Genomic DNA, 17,500 nt, shown 5'->3' with positions numbered 1-17,500 from the left:
CAGTAATTACCTGCGTTCGTATAAACATTATAAAACAAAACAAAAACAAAAAAAACTTTTTCATAACATAAAAGATTGTGTAAATCATGATTAGATATACAATATAATTCTTTTTGATGAATTCCACGTAGTTTGTGGATATGAAAAACATGAAAAAATCTCACTAACGTTAGTCACCTTACTGTTACGTCATCGATAATTTTTATTATTATTATTATTTTTTTTTTTTTAGGACATGTGACGTAATTCCTCAACCGGCAGCTCAGTTTTGCCGATTCATATTCAGTTTCCTTCGGAATTTGAACTGATAATTATTATAAATCCCTGGCACTTCGCATTAGCAACTGTGGATTCACAATGTTGCTCGTGTGTGAGCAACATCGGTTAATTAGTAATATATTATGATTGAATGAGAGATAATTCTGAAGGTATTTTTATTTGATAAGCGGAATGCACTCAGTTAAATGGTAAGGTGGAAAATAATATAAACATTCCGAAATATGAAACATTGCAAAAAGTGCTTAGATAAATTATATTAATGATATTTATAGTACAATGGCGTAAACAAGGCTATACTGTGTACATGTTTTTTCCCGCTTACCTTAAGCTAATATTTGCAGCATCAAGAACCTACAACAAATACTCCATAACGATCTTTAATTAAAGAATACATTGATGGAGTTATATGAAATGGGATTGTGTTGGCAAGAAGACATTATAAAAAATCCCCTTTAACCCATTATGAAATTCTCTAGTTAAGAAAATAAAGAGAAGAGGGGAATAAAAAATGCCATGAGTTTGCCAAGAAGTCCAGCAAATACGGGTTACATTATTGTCATTCTTACCTTTCATTATTATTAAACCTATTGATAGGACACTTTTAGGTAGAAATGAATGATGAATTTGGGGAAACTAGTTTTTCGAGAGTTATCGCTATGAAAGATCTTTACCATCGTAAAAGTGGATGCCGCAATATATATGATTTTTTGTAAATTTAACTAATCCGAACCATGTAACAAACTATATGAACGTTAGTATTTATAAACACAGAGAACGTGTTGAATTAGAAACAAATGTAAAATATCTAATTTGTAAAGAATGGCCTAAAATGAATGGTTCACACACTAACTAAATCATGTATTTTAGTCTCTTGTATGTTTTCCTATCACTCATTTTCCTTAAGTGTGAATCATCCCTAAAAAGCTACTCATTTTCTACCAAACCTGACCAGTAGCAACAGAGGCGCGAACTAAATGGCAACTCTTACACCGCGCCCACACCGCCCAGGGAACGCCCAGTGAGCCCGCCCTTTTGCTCGCGTATACCGGCAGTTTAGGTTGGTCACTATTGGGTTATTTAAAGAAAGAAATATACAAGTACTAATAATAAACCACATGAGTATGATAAGGGTAACTTGTGTAAAAGATTGTTTTTGGTGGAAATCACGAGATATTTCTGTGTCGTCACTCTTATATAGGGTGCGTGATGGTATCCATTAGGATTACGATTGGTAATTTGATACACGTATGTATGCATGAGTGCAAGTGAAAAAGAATAGACTTGTGCCTGACTGCTACATCTGTACGTGAGCTAATATAGTGATTGTACCTGAGTTACTGCAAGTGTTAATACGTTAGGAATGTGTTATTATCATGTTACAATAAACACAGGAGTATGTTCATCTAACTTCTCTGACTAACAAGGATTCGAACCCTTACGTTCTCGATTACACTTAGAGAGAACAGCTGCCAGACCTCCTGGTGGAAGGATTGTTAAGGGATATTCCAATGAAGAACTGCATCAATTCTATCGCGTATATGGTATTTAGAAAAAAAAAAATCAAACAGAAGCAATATTTCTCTTTAAATATGGGAATGCTCTTGTAGGAATATTTACCCTTGTAAAATCAGTTTCGTTCTTGTTCGCAAACGGTTTGAATTTTGTTTCATGACACAAGCTAGTGGTGAATCATGGGCCGTGAGTGAGGTTCATGTGGAACAAGTGTTTATGGTGACAGTGATACGTAAAAAGACATTTTTTTTAAGTTTGCAGACTTGTGTGCTGATAAAAGCAGGTATGCAGCCTTGTAGTGATTCGGGAGACATTCCATTATAATAATGACGTAATTTGACTTGGCGTTGTGATGTGATTGAACATTTATTTATCTTAGTTGTAGGTGAAAGGTTAATATCAGTGAATATTGTATCTGAAGCATACTTGTATAATGCAATACATGACACTGATGTGTACAAGAACAAGTTAGTATATAATGTTCCTCATGTTAAAGGGACACTTGAACTTACCAAGATCAAACTCAACAGAAATTAAAATAAGCCCTGAGAGTGACAAGAGTGAGAGGGAAAGGGCAAAGAAATCTTACTTTCGTATTAATATGTATGCTAGGAGGGCCACCCTAACATGACTGGGCATAGAACCTTGCTAATGTTGTACAGCCCAAGTGGCTAGACAAAGATACAAGTTAGTTTCTGCTGAATTTCGAGATATATTCATATAAATCTGACTGTGCTTACTCCACACTCCAAACCAACCTTTACTTTCGAACTTTTAATAGGATATTACAATCCTTACAGTAGTGTCTGGTCATTGGCACACTATTTCCAGTTAGAGATGTGATAACACTATCAGAGAAAAGTCCCATGCTATATTATATAACTATCTTTTAAGATCTGGATGATGAAACATGCAAAAAGAGGTTCACAAAGTCGGTTTTTATATGGAGTAGATTGTTACATCATATTATTTCAGGCACCTACAGCAACCCTGAATGTTGGAGATAATATTGAAACTGAAACTGAAAATTAAGTGCTAAAACCAAAGAATGGAGGTCTACTTTTAGTTTTGGCCAACACAAGTATGACTGATGTGTACAACCACTAATAATGAAATTATGTGAACTTATTATGTAACCCAGTTATTAAACTATTTGACAACACTGTATAGTAATTATCAGGATTATTGTATCATCCCAGTCACCAACATCCTGCAATATGCAAATTTTGCACTTCTGTTCTACTGCAGTAAACTAAGCACAAACTTTTATTTTCAAAGAATTAACTAAGAATTCGTAACATCAAACTAATAGTTAACAGCTTTTGACTTCACTTATATTGATCTAAATTTATTACACTTGTTTTGTCTTTCTACCCAGACCTTATATAATTATCAAATCTTAAAATGGAAGGTATTATTGGTTATTACTTAATCCAATCTAATTTGCACTACACAACTTGATCCTTTGAAAATCTTCCCTTTTACTCTAGGGAGTTCAGATATCCATAAATCCAATACATATATTTGATAATACCTTTAAAGTTTTTTTTATTACAAAATTGGCTTTCACCAACTGATACCTAAAACATGCACTCTCCATTATTATTTTATTTTTATTTTTTTTAAACATAAAAGGCTGTACACCTGGGTAGTGTCCAAAAGTCAATTAATAGGCCTACCTGACTTTGCCTGTTTACCCTAATCTTTGATTTTTTGTAACAAAAGTTTCTCTTTCTATCATTATCAGTATTAATGTTATGGTTATTATCATTATAATAATAAAAACAGTAATGATTGCAAAAAATAGATGAGCTCAAGTAAGCCTAGTAAAAGATTTATTTGTGACTTTTTTGTGGAGCCATTATTATAACACACAAAATATACTAAAAAACACACAAGGGAAATAAGAAGCAGAATTAATTGCATAACACAGTTTTAATATGCATAATCTGAAATTTAAACATAAAACAGTGTGCCATATTGTGATAAATGTTTGGCAATGTAAAAAACAACAAAAATCTTATAAAAAGGAATTACTCAATTATATTACAATTTAGTACAGAATAATGGATGGCACTAATGAATCATTACCCCTAACGCTGACGTGATAATTGCCGTTAATTATGTACTTTTTTTTTTTCTTTTTCTTTTAGTAACCATACTCCCTCATTCATAATTAGTTAGGGCTTATAAATATTTAAAAGAGTAAACAAAAGATACAAATATGATTAAGAATTGGAGATCTATAGTACAGCCTGCCACCATTCTATATACGTCATAGCAGCAGTGATAATATATGATGGATTTCTAAACAGATCTCCATGGGTTTGCAAATGATAATGTTGCAGTGAGATTGATTTATGAATAAGAAAAAAGGAAATACGTGAGATTTCAAATAATTGATGTACGAACAAGAAAAAGGAAATACGTGAGATTTCAAATAACGTCCGGATAGTACATAAATTAAATTGAGATTAAATGAAATGTTAAAGAAGTACATAACTTAAAATAGAACATAATATCAAACCAGTATCTTTGAGTGATTTAAAAAAAAAAAAAAAAAAAACTTATTCAGTAATAATATCAGAGAAACCCAGGACATATTTAGCCATGTGAGAGTAGGGTCAAAGTGTGTAAAAGTCCGGTTACAAGTCTACAACGGAGTTCAAAATGATAAGAAACTAAATATGTTATAAATGCAAAATGCTACAGAACCATAGCACAACACTCCCTCCGACTACATTGCTCCCTAGTAGCTGGTCAAGAACTTGTTTGATTTTACACTTATTGCATGGCTATGTAAAATCCAGCACCATGATAATCGTATATTAAAAAAGAGAAAAAAAATTATAATAACCATCATGATTAATAATAATAATAATAATAATAATAATAATAATAATAATAGTAATAATAATACCATCATCATCATCACCATCACCATCATCATAACATAAATAATAATGATGAACAATTTAGCAGTTAATTAACAATAAAAAAAAAACCTTTTAATAGTTACACAGTGGAAGACCAAATGAAGAAATCAAGCCTATTGCACTGATAGCTGAACACACTGCATCCCCCCTGATGACAAGAGGCCTAAAACAATTACCCGAGCTGATTGTCTTCTAACAGGTCTTTGCATTGGTAATATGTATCACAAGCCTCTTTATGACATAGCTGTATATCCTTGATTGATATAACTGTAAGCATGTTCATCTAAATAACGTCCTAAATCAAAGCCGTTTGAACAAGAGAAGTACTCGTTTACTTCACATTTTTCAAGGTACTTTTTCTATTAAATGCTTCAGAGTTATAATCTAATATTAATGTGTATCTATTATAGTAATATCTAATTGCAAAGATCCCACATACCTGTTCTCCCGAATCTATTGCACTTTGATTGCAATTAAAACAAAAAAAAATCACAGATTCTTTCAGATCTAATATGTTAAATAATTTTATATTTCTTTCTATATATATGGCATATATGATAGATTCATTCACAAATCTGAATATTAAAGGAGCTTTAAAAAAATCTTCCCTCTCTTAAAACTATCTTTCTTTCCTTTTACCTTAATAAGGTGTATCACTTGCATGTTACATCTATTTGTTATAGACCCAAAAAATCTATAAACAAAAAATGATCTTAACATTAAAACTTATACCATTTGTATTTACGCTTTACAATTCAGCATAAATCATTGAGAAAATGAAATCACATTTTCTATTCATCACTACATCCTAACAATATTAAAATGCATGTTACATTACAAAAATGTTATAAATTACAAATCCATACGAACAAGAGAAGTGCAGAGTAACAAAAGTAACAGTACTTCATCATTTATAGTTTGCTAATATCATGATTTGCATCTTGTACTTATCAGGTCTATTTCAACAAAATTTAAATCCAGACACTACATCAAAAAGGAGCTTTGATACTTAAGGTGTGACTATGAAGACTGCGTTTACTTCACACTAATCAAACAGCATCGCATTAAATCTATTTATGAGTAACTAAAATATTAAAATGTATTTATAACTATCTGCTAGGTTGCTTTTTTTTCTTTTATATATCAAAATTCTAACTAAAGAAAACTTCAGTGTCACTCATTTCCTTAATTATAAGATCTAAGGTAAAACAAATTATAATTTTTTTAAAATAAAATATTTTTCCTATGGATGAGATAATTATCACTAAAAATAAAATTCTAAAGAATCAATTGAGCACAGCATATTGTATATCACATTATATTTCTTTTCTTGTGTGCTTACATCCTACTATAATTCATATTTCTAGATTCTTTGCTTTGTCATTCATAAACTGTTCCATCTCCCTCTAGGTCTTGCACATAAAAAAAAAAACAGCAATAAAAAACACAGCCATGAGAAAGACAGATATTAGTTTTTGAGACTGTGAGACTCTAGTCTCCTCTCTGTATATCACACCACGCTTCTCCGTCAATTCATTTTCTAGTGTCTTTACAAAAGCAGTCAGTCACATTCATAAACTTGTCCATCTCTCATTCAGGTCTTGGGCATGGAAACAAATAGACAAAATCATGAGAAAGACAAATATATACAGCGGCCTTCACCTCATGCAGGCATTAGTATTCGAGGCTACTAGACTCTTGCCCCTTCTTCCTCCTTTTCCCTTCGTACTTCTTCTTGTTTACGAAACTCTCAATCCTCTGCAGTGGATGTATCAAGCTGGGATCTGAATCATAAACCTGGAATGGACAAGGAAATTTAAGCAATGTTCTGAAAGACATTATCAACCCTTTGACTCTAATGTTAATATAAATATCAACCCTTTAAATCTGATGTTAATATAAATATCAACCCTTTAACTCTAATGTTAATATAAATATCAATCCTTTAAATCTGATGTTAATATAAATATCAACCCTTTAACTCTGATGTCAATATAAATAATTAATGTTCCCTTAAAAAGGTATAATAAAGAGCTTTCTCACAAGCACACACGTACCTGCAGGAACTTCTTTACATCATTGATCTTCGACAGTGTCTCATTTGTAGAAGGGAAGGACAGCTGCCTTTTAATAGAGTGGCGAGACTCGCACACGAAGCCCTCTTCATTTTCTTCTTGTAACTGGCTTTTCTCAATTACAGCATCACATGATTTACTTGTGTGCAAGAGAGAGCCGGCTTCATCGTCCTGGTTCATTGCAACTTCAGCATCCCCATTCTGGCTGTCGTTTAGATCTGGGTTTTCTCTTGGGCAATCAACCGTATCGAAGTGAGGGGACTCGGTGATAAATGGGGGACATTCAGGTACTGCCATGATTTCCTGATCCCTACAAAAGGCAAAATGAGTTGTTATTTACTTTGCCATAAAGGTTATACAGAAGATGATAATTTCAAAGTACATTTAGCAATCATTTTAAGTTATAATGTTAGCTGGTTCTAAAACTCTCTATTTTTGTTGTTGTTTTTATCTTTTAATCTGCTATCACCATTACCCGAAGCATTTTTTGTGATATGAATCTTTTACTAGTTGTATTTTTTTTCATTATTATTATTATCATTATTTTATAATGAAGACTATCTTAATATGATAAATAATATACAATCTAGTAAGAAAGAATTCATTAGATCATCAATTATGAATCCTTGCAGTAAAAATGCAAGAAACTACCATTCTGAAAATTATTGTTGCAATGTAGGCACAATACTAATTATGAATGTAAAATAATTGGATAGCTAGGAGAGGGACTTTGTTTACTCACTCGGTAAATATATTTTCTTGGGATTCTGAGGGATCAGGTGTCGTTCCCCTCGATCCCTGAGCTTGCTCGCTGAAGGATCGGTTCCAGGCTTCATGGAAGAGTAACTGGCTCGGCGTGATGTCCTTTGGATCTGGAGGTAGGCTGCGGCGCCTGTTTCCGCTGAGCCGGCGGATCCTTGGATGAAGCAGCACTCTCTCGTGGCTCCATGGGTAGGGTTCCATCTCGTCGACGCTCCTGTCAGAGCCGTTACTTGCACCGCTCCAGTTGCGCTGTCTGATCCTATTGAGCTCGTGCGGGTTTAAGAACGGTGGTTCGGGTGTGCTTCCCCTGGATAAAGCCGCTGGTTTCATGGAGCAAGGCTTTAGTGAGGCGGCTCCCATAGTATCTGAGAGGACATCCGATAATTGCTGCATGCTCAAGGTGTTTCTGTGAAGGAATGACAAAATTAAACGTGTTCCTTTTTTTTAGCTGCAGTACACAAACTTTACTAAAGTTTGAATTTCAAAGTAGGAAAATATTTAATATGCATACACTCATGCTGAAAAACAATTTATTTAGGAACAGTCTTACCTCTACTGGTACTGTTGTTGGTCCAGGGTGATAGGCATCCTCATGTTCTAATATCACATATTTCAAAGATATTTCTATCAGTTGCATACATACTTGCAATTAAGCATTTCCATTCAAATGACAAAACAGCACATCACCTTCAATTGAAAAGCAGTCTTCCGAGTCAGCATTAAAAGAGAAAAGTAGGTTATGACAGAGCATATGAACTTATTCTAATTTGAACAACTTACCTACCTTACTCAAATAACATTATTTACAACACAGACATACTACCTGCCAGTGTTAAAATCACTGCCAAAGAAATACCACAGCTGCAAATCAACTTATGACACTGTACATTGTTACAAACAAGAAACAAGGCATTTCTCAAGCTTAATTATGATAACCCATCTCATAAGACATTGACTCAGTGAATATACATTAAGTCCAATCTTCATTTATAGCCGTGTTTTTGCTGTGATATTTTGCTATATATTTCATAGATCGACGCCTTGCATAGGCAGACAGACAGTAATCTGGGCCTCTTGGCAGGAAGAGTCGTTGGCCCCTTGACCCATCCATCCCACAACATCCATTCCTTACGGTGGTTTCCTGCCCCTGGTTCCTAGTTTTCGTTGTCTTGTATATCACAGAATTAAGGTAATAAATGAGCATTCTAGTGAAACATCATGGAGTAGTTTAAAAAAAATGAAATGTTTATACTCATGGACAGCTTTTTAACTGTTTTAATTCATCTTGTTGTTCTTCCTCCTAAATGTATCCCTAGTTAGTACTAATGATTAACTAGAGCTCGTACGGCATTACCCATCATCATGCACCATCTACAGGCATGTTCAAATTGCTGTCCACGTGGTATCCAGTCAGAACCTGGCAGGATCATGGGAGGTTCCTAATGCGGATGTGTGTAGTATGATGGTACAGAATACAAGAAGGAGGAACCTGAGTTTTTACCAGTGATCTTTGGTAGATGACAGGAGAGACTTGATGTTTTAAGATTACATTGGTCAAAACTTGTGTAAGGGATAACAACACCTGTTCCCAATAGGGTTGGTTCCTGGTTCTGTAACTTTGTATGTCTGACAGTGATGTTATTTAACACAAAAAAAAAAAAATTGTGATAGTTTCCTAACATAGAACATTTTGCCTCTTTAGATTGATACTATGTCAATCACATTTAATTGGCTGCTTCTGCTTTCCCAGGCACATGATCAAATGATGATCAGTTTTGAAAAGAAAGAAAAAAAAAGTCGGAGAGTGACATTTTATGTTCAGCAGGCATAAACTGTAATTTTAAAAAATTATAGATATTCCAATAGACCCCAATGCTTTACATCTAAATGAGGGATATACTTATGTTAAAAAGAAAATACCCATTTTCTTTTCCCTGAAACATTGTGGGTTATCAACTTTGTTTTAAGAGTTATTTTTTCTCTTTTTCTTGAATGAAAATAACTAAAATGAAGAAGAGCATGGCAACTGGTAAGAAGAAAGATGATCCTATGAGCAAATTAAATTATCTAGTTGAAGTAATTACAAAAAATATATAATTTAACTGAGTAAAGACTTCATTCTAATCAATTAAGCAAATTTATATAAAGAACGTTTTTAATTTGAAATATTGTATTTATAGGAAATATATTCATTGCAGTCATGCTTAAATTCATCAGCTCTAATAATAACAAATCAATAAAACCAAGTAAAAATAATTATTTAGTTTTCTACCTGAAAGCACTGTTTGTAGCATGTTAATTAAAATGTATTTTAAACTTATGCTTATATGAACAGAATCTAACTGATGGTTATAGCATTGTCTTGGCCCTTATATTTGCATATATACCACAGTCACCTCAGGAACACTGATAAAAATCATTCTCACTCTCATTTTTGTTATTACATTCACAAAAAACAACTTTTCAAAAGACATGGCATAAACAGGCAAAAGAAAAGAATAGAAAAAAAAAAGCAGCAACACATATAAACTATAATACAAGTGTTAATAATCACAAATAATTAGATAAGATAAATTTTTGAGAGAAAGAAAGAACACAAACCCATAATACATTTTATTAGTAAAGTCACAAGGCATTCTAATGTCACTCTCAAAACAGATAATCAAGATTTTACGTACACATTATCTGGTCGCTGTGGGTTGAAGTAGAAGTGTCGGTCGAAGGCTCTCTGGACAAATTCACAGACCTGCTTGCTCCCGTCGTCTGAGTAATTCTGACGAACGCGCCTCGATACCTAGATGCACAAACAAAATCGTTAAGTATTCTAGGCCCAGTTTCCAATATATCTTTTAATTAAGTCATTAAGTTTAGATAATGTAAGAGTCGGGGAAGATTTCACATCAAAATATATTTGCAGAATATCTCCAAGCAAAATAACATACTGATTGTTCAAAGCTGTTCCAAGTATCAGTAAGTTAAAGCTTTTAAAAGATTTAAAGGCACTCAACCCATAAAAAACAAAGCTCTTCACTCTTCAAAGTCAAATTTTAAAGGCACTCTTTATAAACAGATCAAGATTTTTTTTTTCTTTCATAAAGCTAAGTTTGAAAGGTGCTCATCTCTTATAAATAATACTCTCCCTTTCTTAGATAAGGTGACAGAAAGGATTACAAGTTCAAATGCCCCACTCCACAGAACTCTTGACTCACCATCTTCATCAGAGACTCCAGCTCCAGTTTATGTGCATGTTTCATGAAGACCTGGCATAGTGCTTCCATGAGCCATGACCCTCTTTCCGGGTGTCGGAAGGATACAAATCCTTTACAGATGGGAGAGGGAGGGAATAAAAAAAAACATGTGAATAGGCATGTGCTTGTGTCTGCATGGTTTGGATATTTAATAATTGCTCATGATAATATTAATAAATAATAATAATGATGATAAATTAATTTAAAAATGATAGTATTAGTAAAGTTCAAACAATTCATAACATACACAAAATAACACAAATAATGTAGAACAAACATTCATATATATCTCATACCTTCAACTGTTGAATATGCAATATACATGTCGGTGTAAGTTGGATCCTTCTCGACTATTGCTTCACTGGTAAATGAAGCATCTGTTTCTAATCCTTGACGTCGTACATTTGACACCAGCTGTGGACCTGCTGCCACCCCTACGTCTGGTGTTCCACCCCTATTGGAAACAGGACTAAAACACATCAATAAAAAAAATAAAAATAAAAAGATATATGTACAGTCCCCTTCACTTCCAAATTCCCCACTCCATGCTGGTGATGTGTGAACCACCAGTTTCGTAAAGAAAATACTTTCCAGCGGGTTTTGGATGCGGGAGTCGAAACTAGTCGTTCGCACATCAACAGTGCTTGGGGGAGAACTAAGAAGCAGAGGACTATTTAGCATCCATTTTTTCAGCCTTTTTAGTTCAGGAATCAGGCCTGATTATCGATCTTGCAGGAACAACTTTGCTCATAGATTAACAATTCAAAAGTACTATTCCTTTGATCTGTACAGCTATACACCTCTCTTAATTCTAAAGTGTTGCTGAGAATCAATACCTTTGTACTTTGCTGGGCAACTATAACTATACTTTTTTTTTTTAATCTTTATCTATTAGTTTTTTTAAGAGCCAGAGATGCACTAAAAAAATGGTAATAAATTGGCTGCTGGCAACATCCAAAAAACAATGTTGTATTTCAATTAATTATCCTCATCATCTGTCAACTGCATCTCTGCCTCAATAATAAAAAAAAAAAAAAAAAAAAAAATCAAATTGTAATATAATACCTGAATTAAAAAAGAAAAAGTATATAATTATATAGAATTTAAAATTAATATAAATATATATAATAAATAAAAGTTTTAAAATAAATATAGACATATATCTGATAAAAAAAAATCAAGGAACTACATCTCCACTAGTGTAAACTGTATTCTTAAAAATCATGTATTAAAACATTCACCTTTAATAATACCCTAAAGAGTCTAATATAGATAATAATAAAAAAAAAAGAAAAAAAAAAAGGAAACTAACAATGAACAAGAATCTGTACTGGGTGTACATATCTAACAGAGGTTGTACATCGTGACAAATGTGGAGACAAGTAAAATGAGACTGAATAACTTCGCAACACATCAGACATACTTACATCTCTTGTGTTACCGTTATAAAAAAAAAGCAGTTAATGTCATGAAAACATACCTACAATACTGGAAAATGAAGATCTTGGGTTTGCCCTTCAAAGCAGGACACTCCCGGTTGCTAAATCTCTCCACCACTTCATTCACACTTAAAAACTGGTTGTCCGAAGTGTAAAAGGACTTCTCATCTCTGCCGTGACTCATTACGATTACGATGCAAGAGTCGACGGAGGCTAATTCCTCGTTAGACCTAAATTCACGTAGAGCTTTGATTGTCTCCTGAAATGATAAAGGGGAAGGTATATGGATAAGCATGATATAAAGATAGTCTGCTACACAGTTAACATTTGGGTAAGATTTTCAATAACCGTAAAATAGCATTACAGTGGTGTCTTAACCCATTCCCGACGGGGGAATTCTAGCCTAGAATGTCCAAATGCCGGGGCGTTCGAATTATTAGGCCTAAATCAATTGAATGGCTGGCACAATACTGTGCCGCCCGGCAACTGGGCTTTTGAATGCGCGGTACACATGCTGTACCACCCGTCCTGTGTGGGTTAAATAGCATGCAACATATATTACAATAATTTCAAGTTAAAGGGATTTATTTTCTTCCATAAATCCTTTTACAACCTATGAAAGAGAATAATAAAAAGTGATTCTTGGATTATAACATGTCTATGTTGATCTAAGTTAATGCTAACCCCTTATGTGGAATCTACATGCAATAAGAAAACTTACTCAAAATTAAATAAAAATATCCAATTAATAACCAACACTGTGTGCGTAATTTGAAAGGCACAACTAGAAAGCAAAAAAGCATGCACCACAAAATATAAAAAACAACAACGTTAATAACTTACATATTTTGTCATATTGATATGTTGTTTTGGTATCTTGTAACCCATTTGCGTGAAGAGAAGCGAAAGATTTTTCACGTCTATTTCTGATCCTCTGCGACAGGGATGCGAGTTATCACGGAAGTCTTTGAAATTTGCAAGGAAAACCAATCCCCGAGGTTTGCTCAGGTTCCTGTATAACTGCAAAGAAAGTAAGTCATTTTTATTAATGGCAATGTGCATCTGCATACGTAGCACCTTGGTACTAAGTGATTTTGAGGTTTTCACTCATTAGGAAGGGAATATCCCCATTGATGATATGTGGAAACATCACCATGACATGTTTTAAGGGGATAGTAGATTACATGATAAATATAAATTGCACATGTACATTAACAGGCAAAATAAATTCAAGTCTATATTATATATTTCTAACTATCTGTCTATCTTATTTTTGGGTTTGGCTGATGATTCATAATAGACGAGAGTAAAGCAATGAAGAAAGGACACCTTCATCAAGCTTGGATGCCTAATTACCAGTGAATGATTTATATAGTAATATTACCTACTTTGAAGGAATAATCAGTATACTACATAACATTGATCTAAATGGCAAAATTTAAGTTGTATTGATATATTTGACAGGAAAGTATCAAGATCAGTATCAGTCTACAGTTTGATATATGAAGTTTACTAACCTCTGACTCATCTAGATGGGCTCCGCCAACCTCCCTGCTCTCGGTTACAACTATTCTCAGAGGCTCATCAGGGTTATTGTTCTCCTCGCAGCTGTCATAGCCAACAGAGCCAGGTCTTGAGGGAGGGCGTTCTTGCCTCGGGCGACGAAGGAAGGGCAAGGCTTCGGCACCACCGCTGGGGAAGTGGGGGAGGCGCTGGAGGTTCTTGAACTCGTCACTGCTTCCCCTAGGGGTTTTAAAAGCAAGTAAGTAAGTATAGATGAAAGTTTAATGTTTCTTCTTTCTCAAAAAAGAGAAAAATACATTTGGCCTCTTTAAATTTTTGATTATATAAATATGTATACATAAAAACATATATAGATATATATATATATATATATATATATATATATATATATATATATATATATATATATATATATATATATGTGTGTGTATATATATATATATGCATATATAACAACTTTTGCATTTAGAAAATTAAATACATATCTACAACAATACATTCTATATAAAAAGATTTACACACAAAAATATATAGAAATATATATTTTTTCCTGGAACATAATATATTTTAAAAAACACACCTGATAGTTCCTTCATGTTGCTGGTAATATTCTCTGTCTATTTGCTTGACCATTTCTGACAAGTTAAACTGCATCAACACCTTCAGAAAGACCTGCAGTGTCTTCTCTTTGCCTTTTATAAGGAGGACTACCAAGTGTCTGACCATGTTGGTTTGAGTCGACTCCAGGCCCTGTGGGAAATTAAAGGGGTTTTACCTTACCAAGTTGTCGAGTTGTATTTCTGTATCGGGTTTACTCTAATGTAACAGTAATAACTACATTGAAATATACATACAGATCATGTAATGTATAGAATATAGCTACACACACACAGTAAAATAAATAAGTAAATTATTAAAGTAAATTCCGAAAATATTCCTTGATTACCTATATAATACTTTTCATGGCCCTAACCCCTGACAACACCATTAAGAAATCTTGCAATCATGGTGCGCAGGAAAACAACCGTTTTGAATTATTTATGACAAGATGCACGTGTTTGGGAATCTTAACATGTAACTCAAGACTCCCAATAGCAGATGCTGTATGTATCAACCACCCCAGACGACAGCAACGTCTGATTACGTCACAGTTATCAGCCTTAAATATGGTCATACAACCTGAAAACTACAGAAAAGTCATACGCATTACATGTACAGGAAACTTGAAATTAATTACTTCCATACTAACCAATAACTTATCCGCATCTTCTGCCGATAAGACCTGGCATTCCCTGAGTTCGTAGACCACATCTCGTGCCTTGCCTGATGATGCCAGTGCTTTTGCTATATACTCCAGGTTCCGGCCGAGGATGGTCTTGTCTCTCTCGTCCATACTGCCGGTTTGTTATTTTCAGTGGATTCTGTGGATGGAAGTAAAAAAAATAAATAAAGATACATATTAGTATCTTTGCCCTGAATGTTTGACAGGAAATGCAGATGACATAGAAAAGGAACAAGACATGTAAATGCAGGAAAGACAGAAAGAAAGAAATAAAGGAGGAAGAAGGAGGAGAAGGAGGAGAAATAGGAGAAGGAGGGGAAGAAGGAGGAGGAGGAGGAGGAGGAGGAGGAGGAGGAGGAGGAGGAGGAGGAGGAGGAGGAGGAGGAGGAGGAGGAGGAGAAGAAGAAGAAGAAGAAGAAGAAGAAGGAGAAGGAGGAGAAGGAGGAGAAGGAGGAGAAGGAGGAGAAGGAGGAGAAGGAGAAGGAGAAGAAGGAGAAGAAGGAGAAGGAGAAGAAGGAGGAGAAGAAGGAGGAGAAGAAGGAGGAGAAGAAGGAGGAGAAGAAGGAGGAGAAGAAGGAGGAGAAGGAAAGGAAAGAAGGAGAGGAAGGAAGGAAGGAGGAGGAAGGAAGGAAAAGGAGAGAGAGGAGAAGAGGAAGAAGGAGAGGAGGAGAGGAGGAGGAGGAGAGGAGAAGGGAGGAGAAGGAGAAGGAGAAAGAAGAGAAGGAGAAAGAAGGAGAAGGAAGAAGGAGAAGGAAGGAGAAGAAGAAGAAGAGGAAGAGATAAGAGGAGAAGGAGGAAGAAGAGGAGGAGGAGGAGGAGGAGAAGAAGAAGAAGAAGAAGAAGAAGAAGAAGAAGAAGAAGAAGAAGAAGAAGAAAAAGAAGAAGAAGAGGAAGGAGGAGGAGAGGAGGAAGAAGGGGAAGAAGGAGAAAGAGAAGACAAGACAAAGAAGAAAATGAGGAAGACAAAGAAGATGAAGAAGAAGGGGATGAGGAAGAAGAGGAAAAAAGAAGATATGAAAAAGATGAAGACAGGGCAGAGGAGAGGAAGATATGATGAAGAAGATGTTGAGGAAGAAGAGGAAAAAAAAAGGAGAAGGTGAAGGAGAAGAAGAAAAAGAGACAAAATGAAGTAAAAGATGAAGAGGAGGAGGAAGAAGAAGACCAGAAGAAGATGAAGAAGATGATGAGGAAGAAGAAAAAGAAGATGAAGAAGATATAAAAGAAGAAGAAGAAGAAGAAGGTGGACAAGATGAAGAAGAGGAACACAAGACAATGAAGAAGAGGAAGAGGAGGTTGAAGAAAGAAGAGGAAGAGGAGGTTGAAGAAAGAAGAGGAAAAAGAAGAAGAACACGAGTTGATTTTTAACAAAACATCGTTGTTGTTAAACAAACACACACGCAAACAAAAGCAGACAGGCAGGCAGACACAGGCATGTATGTGCATGTACACACTCACACTCACACACGTGCACACTCACACACATACACACACACAAAAAAAATAATAATAATAACAGTATAACTACTGTTATTAGAAACATAATTATTTGCCTTGCTGTAGGTTATATGAAGCACAAAATATATATAAAAATCTATCAATTATAATACTATCTATCTAAACATGCAAGTTTTGTAAATGCATTTACGGTATTACACAATTAACCCATAGCGGACGGGGGATAGATTCGCTTGCCCAGTCTCCAGGACGGGTTTTATTTTAGAGTGAGGCAGCATCACTTAACATATCTTGAATCTTCCCACTCTCTTTCTGTCACTCATTGTAAAACTAGACCCATTTTTGTGTTTTAATTTTTGTGTTTTATTGTATTGAGAAACTTATATTTGTAAAACTACAGTCTCTATCAATGCTGCAGTTGACTAAGATTGTAGTATAGGGTCCATATTAACTGATTATTTTCTTTAGACTCAGTGTGATAGAAGTATTGCTGTTTTATGCGAGGACAAAAGGCAACTTTACTTTTTCGTATTAGTGTGCTGTCATGAATGAATACAAAACATATAACCATCCAAAATGAAGATAACATGAAGAGGTTGGGAAGAGGAAGGAAACTTGTGCTTATGACTGAGTGCCACAGTAAAAGGCATCCCTATTGGCACAGGAGCACATTTTAGACACTGGGTATGGTTTGAGTCACCTTCCTCTTCTTGTTCTGCTTGTACATCCTTCATTGGTGGTACTTGAGATTAAGAGATTGGCTATGTGCCATTGCTCTATGAAGATAGTGCTTGCTAGAGACCATGGACGGGTGCCATTCAAGGCTCTCTCTCCTGCTGGTGCTAGAAGAAAGTGGTGCCATCTACGCTTTGGGTGTTAGGTGAAACCCATTTTGCTTAATATTACAGCAATCATAGTAATTATGACTGGGATTGTCATCATCACTAACTCATTACTTAAAGCACAATAAAATAACACGGTGATCCAA

General features: G+C 34.6%; 1 protein-coding gene across 14 annotated transcripts in view; it reads right to left on the bottom strand.

Moving 5' to 3' along the window:
* Positions 1-3,707: 3,707 nt before the first annotated feature.
* The window catches only part of LOC122254713 (uncharacterized), a 19,186-nt gene continuing 5,393 nt past the window's right edge, over positions 3,708-17,500 (bottom strand). For 7 of the 14 annotated variants that reach the window (XM_086532730.1, XM_086532733.1, XM_086532731.1 and 4 more), the window contains exons 2-12: positions 15,025-15,196; positions 14,356-14,525; positions 13,769-13,994; positions 13,095-13,271; positions 12,293-12,510; positions 11,109-11,266; positions 10,774-10,883; positions 10,243-10,358; positions 7,545-7,970; positions 6,785-7,112; positions 3,708-6,524 (exon numbers count right to left, since the gene is read on the bottom strand). In XM_086532730.1, coding sequence (XP_086388856.1) covers positions 6,402-6,524; positions 6,785-7,112; positions 7,545-7,970; positions 10,243-10,358; positions 10,774-10,883; positions 11,109-11,266; positions 12,293-12,510; positions 13,095-13,271; positions 13,769-13,994; positions 14,356-14,525; positions 15,025-15,168 — 2,196 coding nt within the window. In that variant the 5' untranslated portion in view covers positions 15,169-15,196 and the 3' untranslated portion in view covers positions 3,708-6,401. Of the gene's footprint in view, positions 6,525-6,784; positions 7,113-7,544; positions 7,971-10,242; positions 10,359-10,773; positions 10,884-11,108; positions 11,282-12,292; positions 12,511-13,094; positions 13,272-13,768; positions 13,995-14,355; positions 14,526-15,024; positions 15,197-17,500 lie in introns of all 14 variants that reach the window. The other 7 variants (XM_043018539.2, XM_043018535.2, XM_043018538.2 and 4 more) reach the window with 1 other exon arrangement.

This window comes from Penaeus japonicus, unplaced genomic scaffold (assembly GCF_977035675.1).
Source record: "Penaeus japonicus unplaced genomic scaffold, GWHDUDI00000001_assembly GWHDUDI00000037, whole genome shotgun sequence".
NCBI classification, from domain to species: domain Eukaryota; kingdom Metazoa; phylum Arthropoda; class Malacostraca; order Decapoda; family Penaeidae; genus Penaeus; species Penaeus japonicus.
This window is presented reverse-complemented; position numbering and strand designations above follow the sequence as displayed.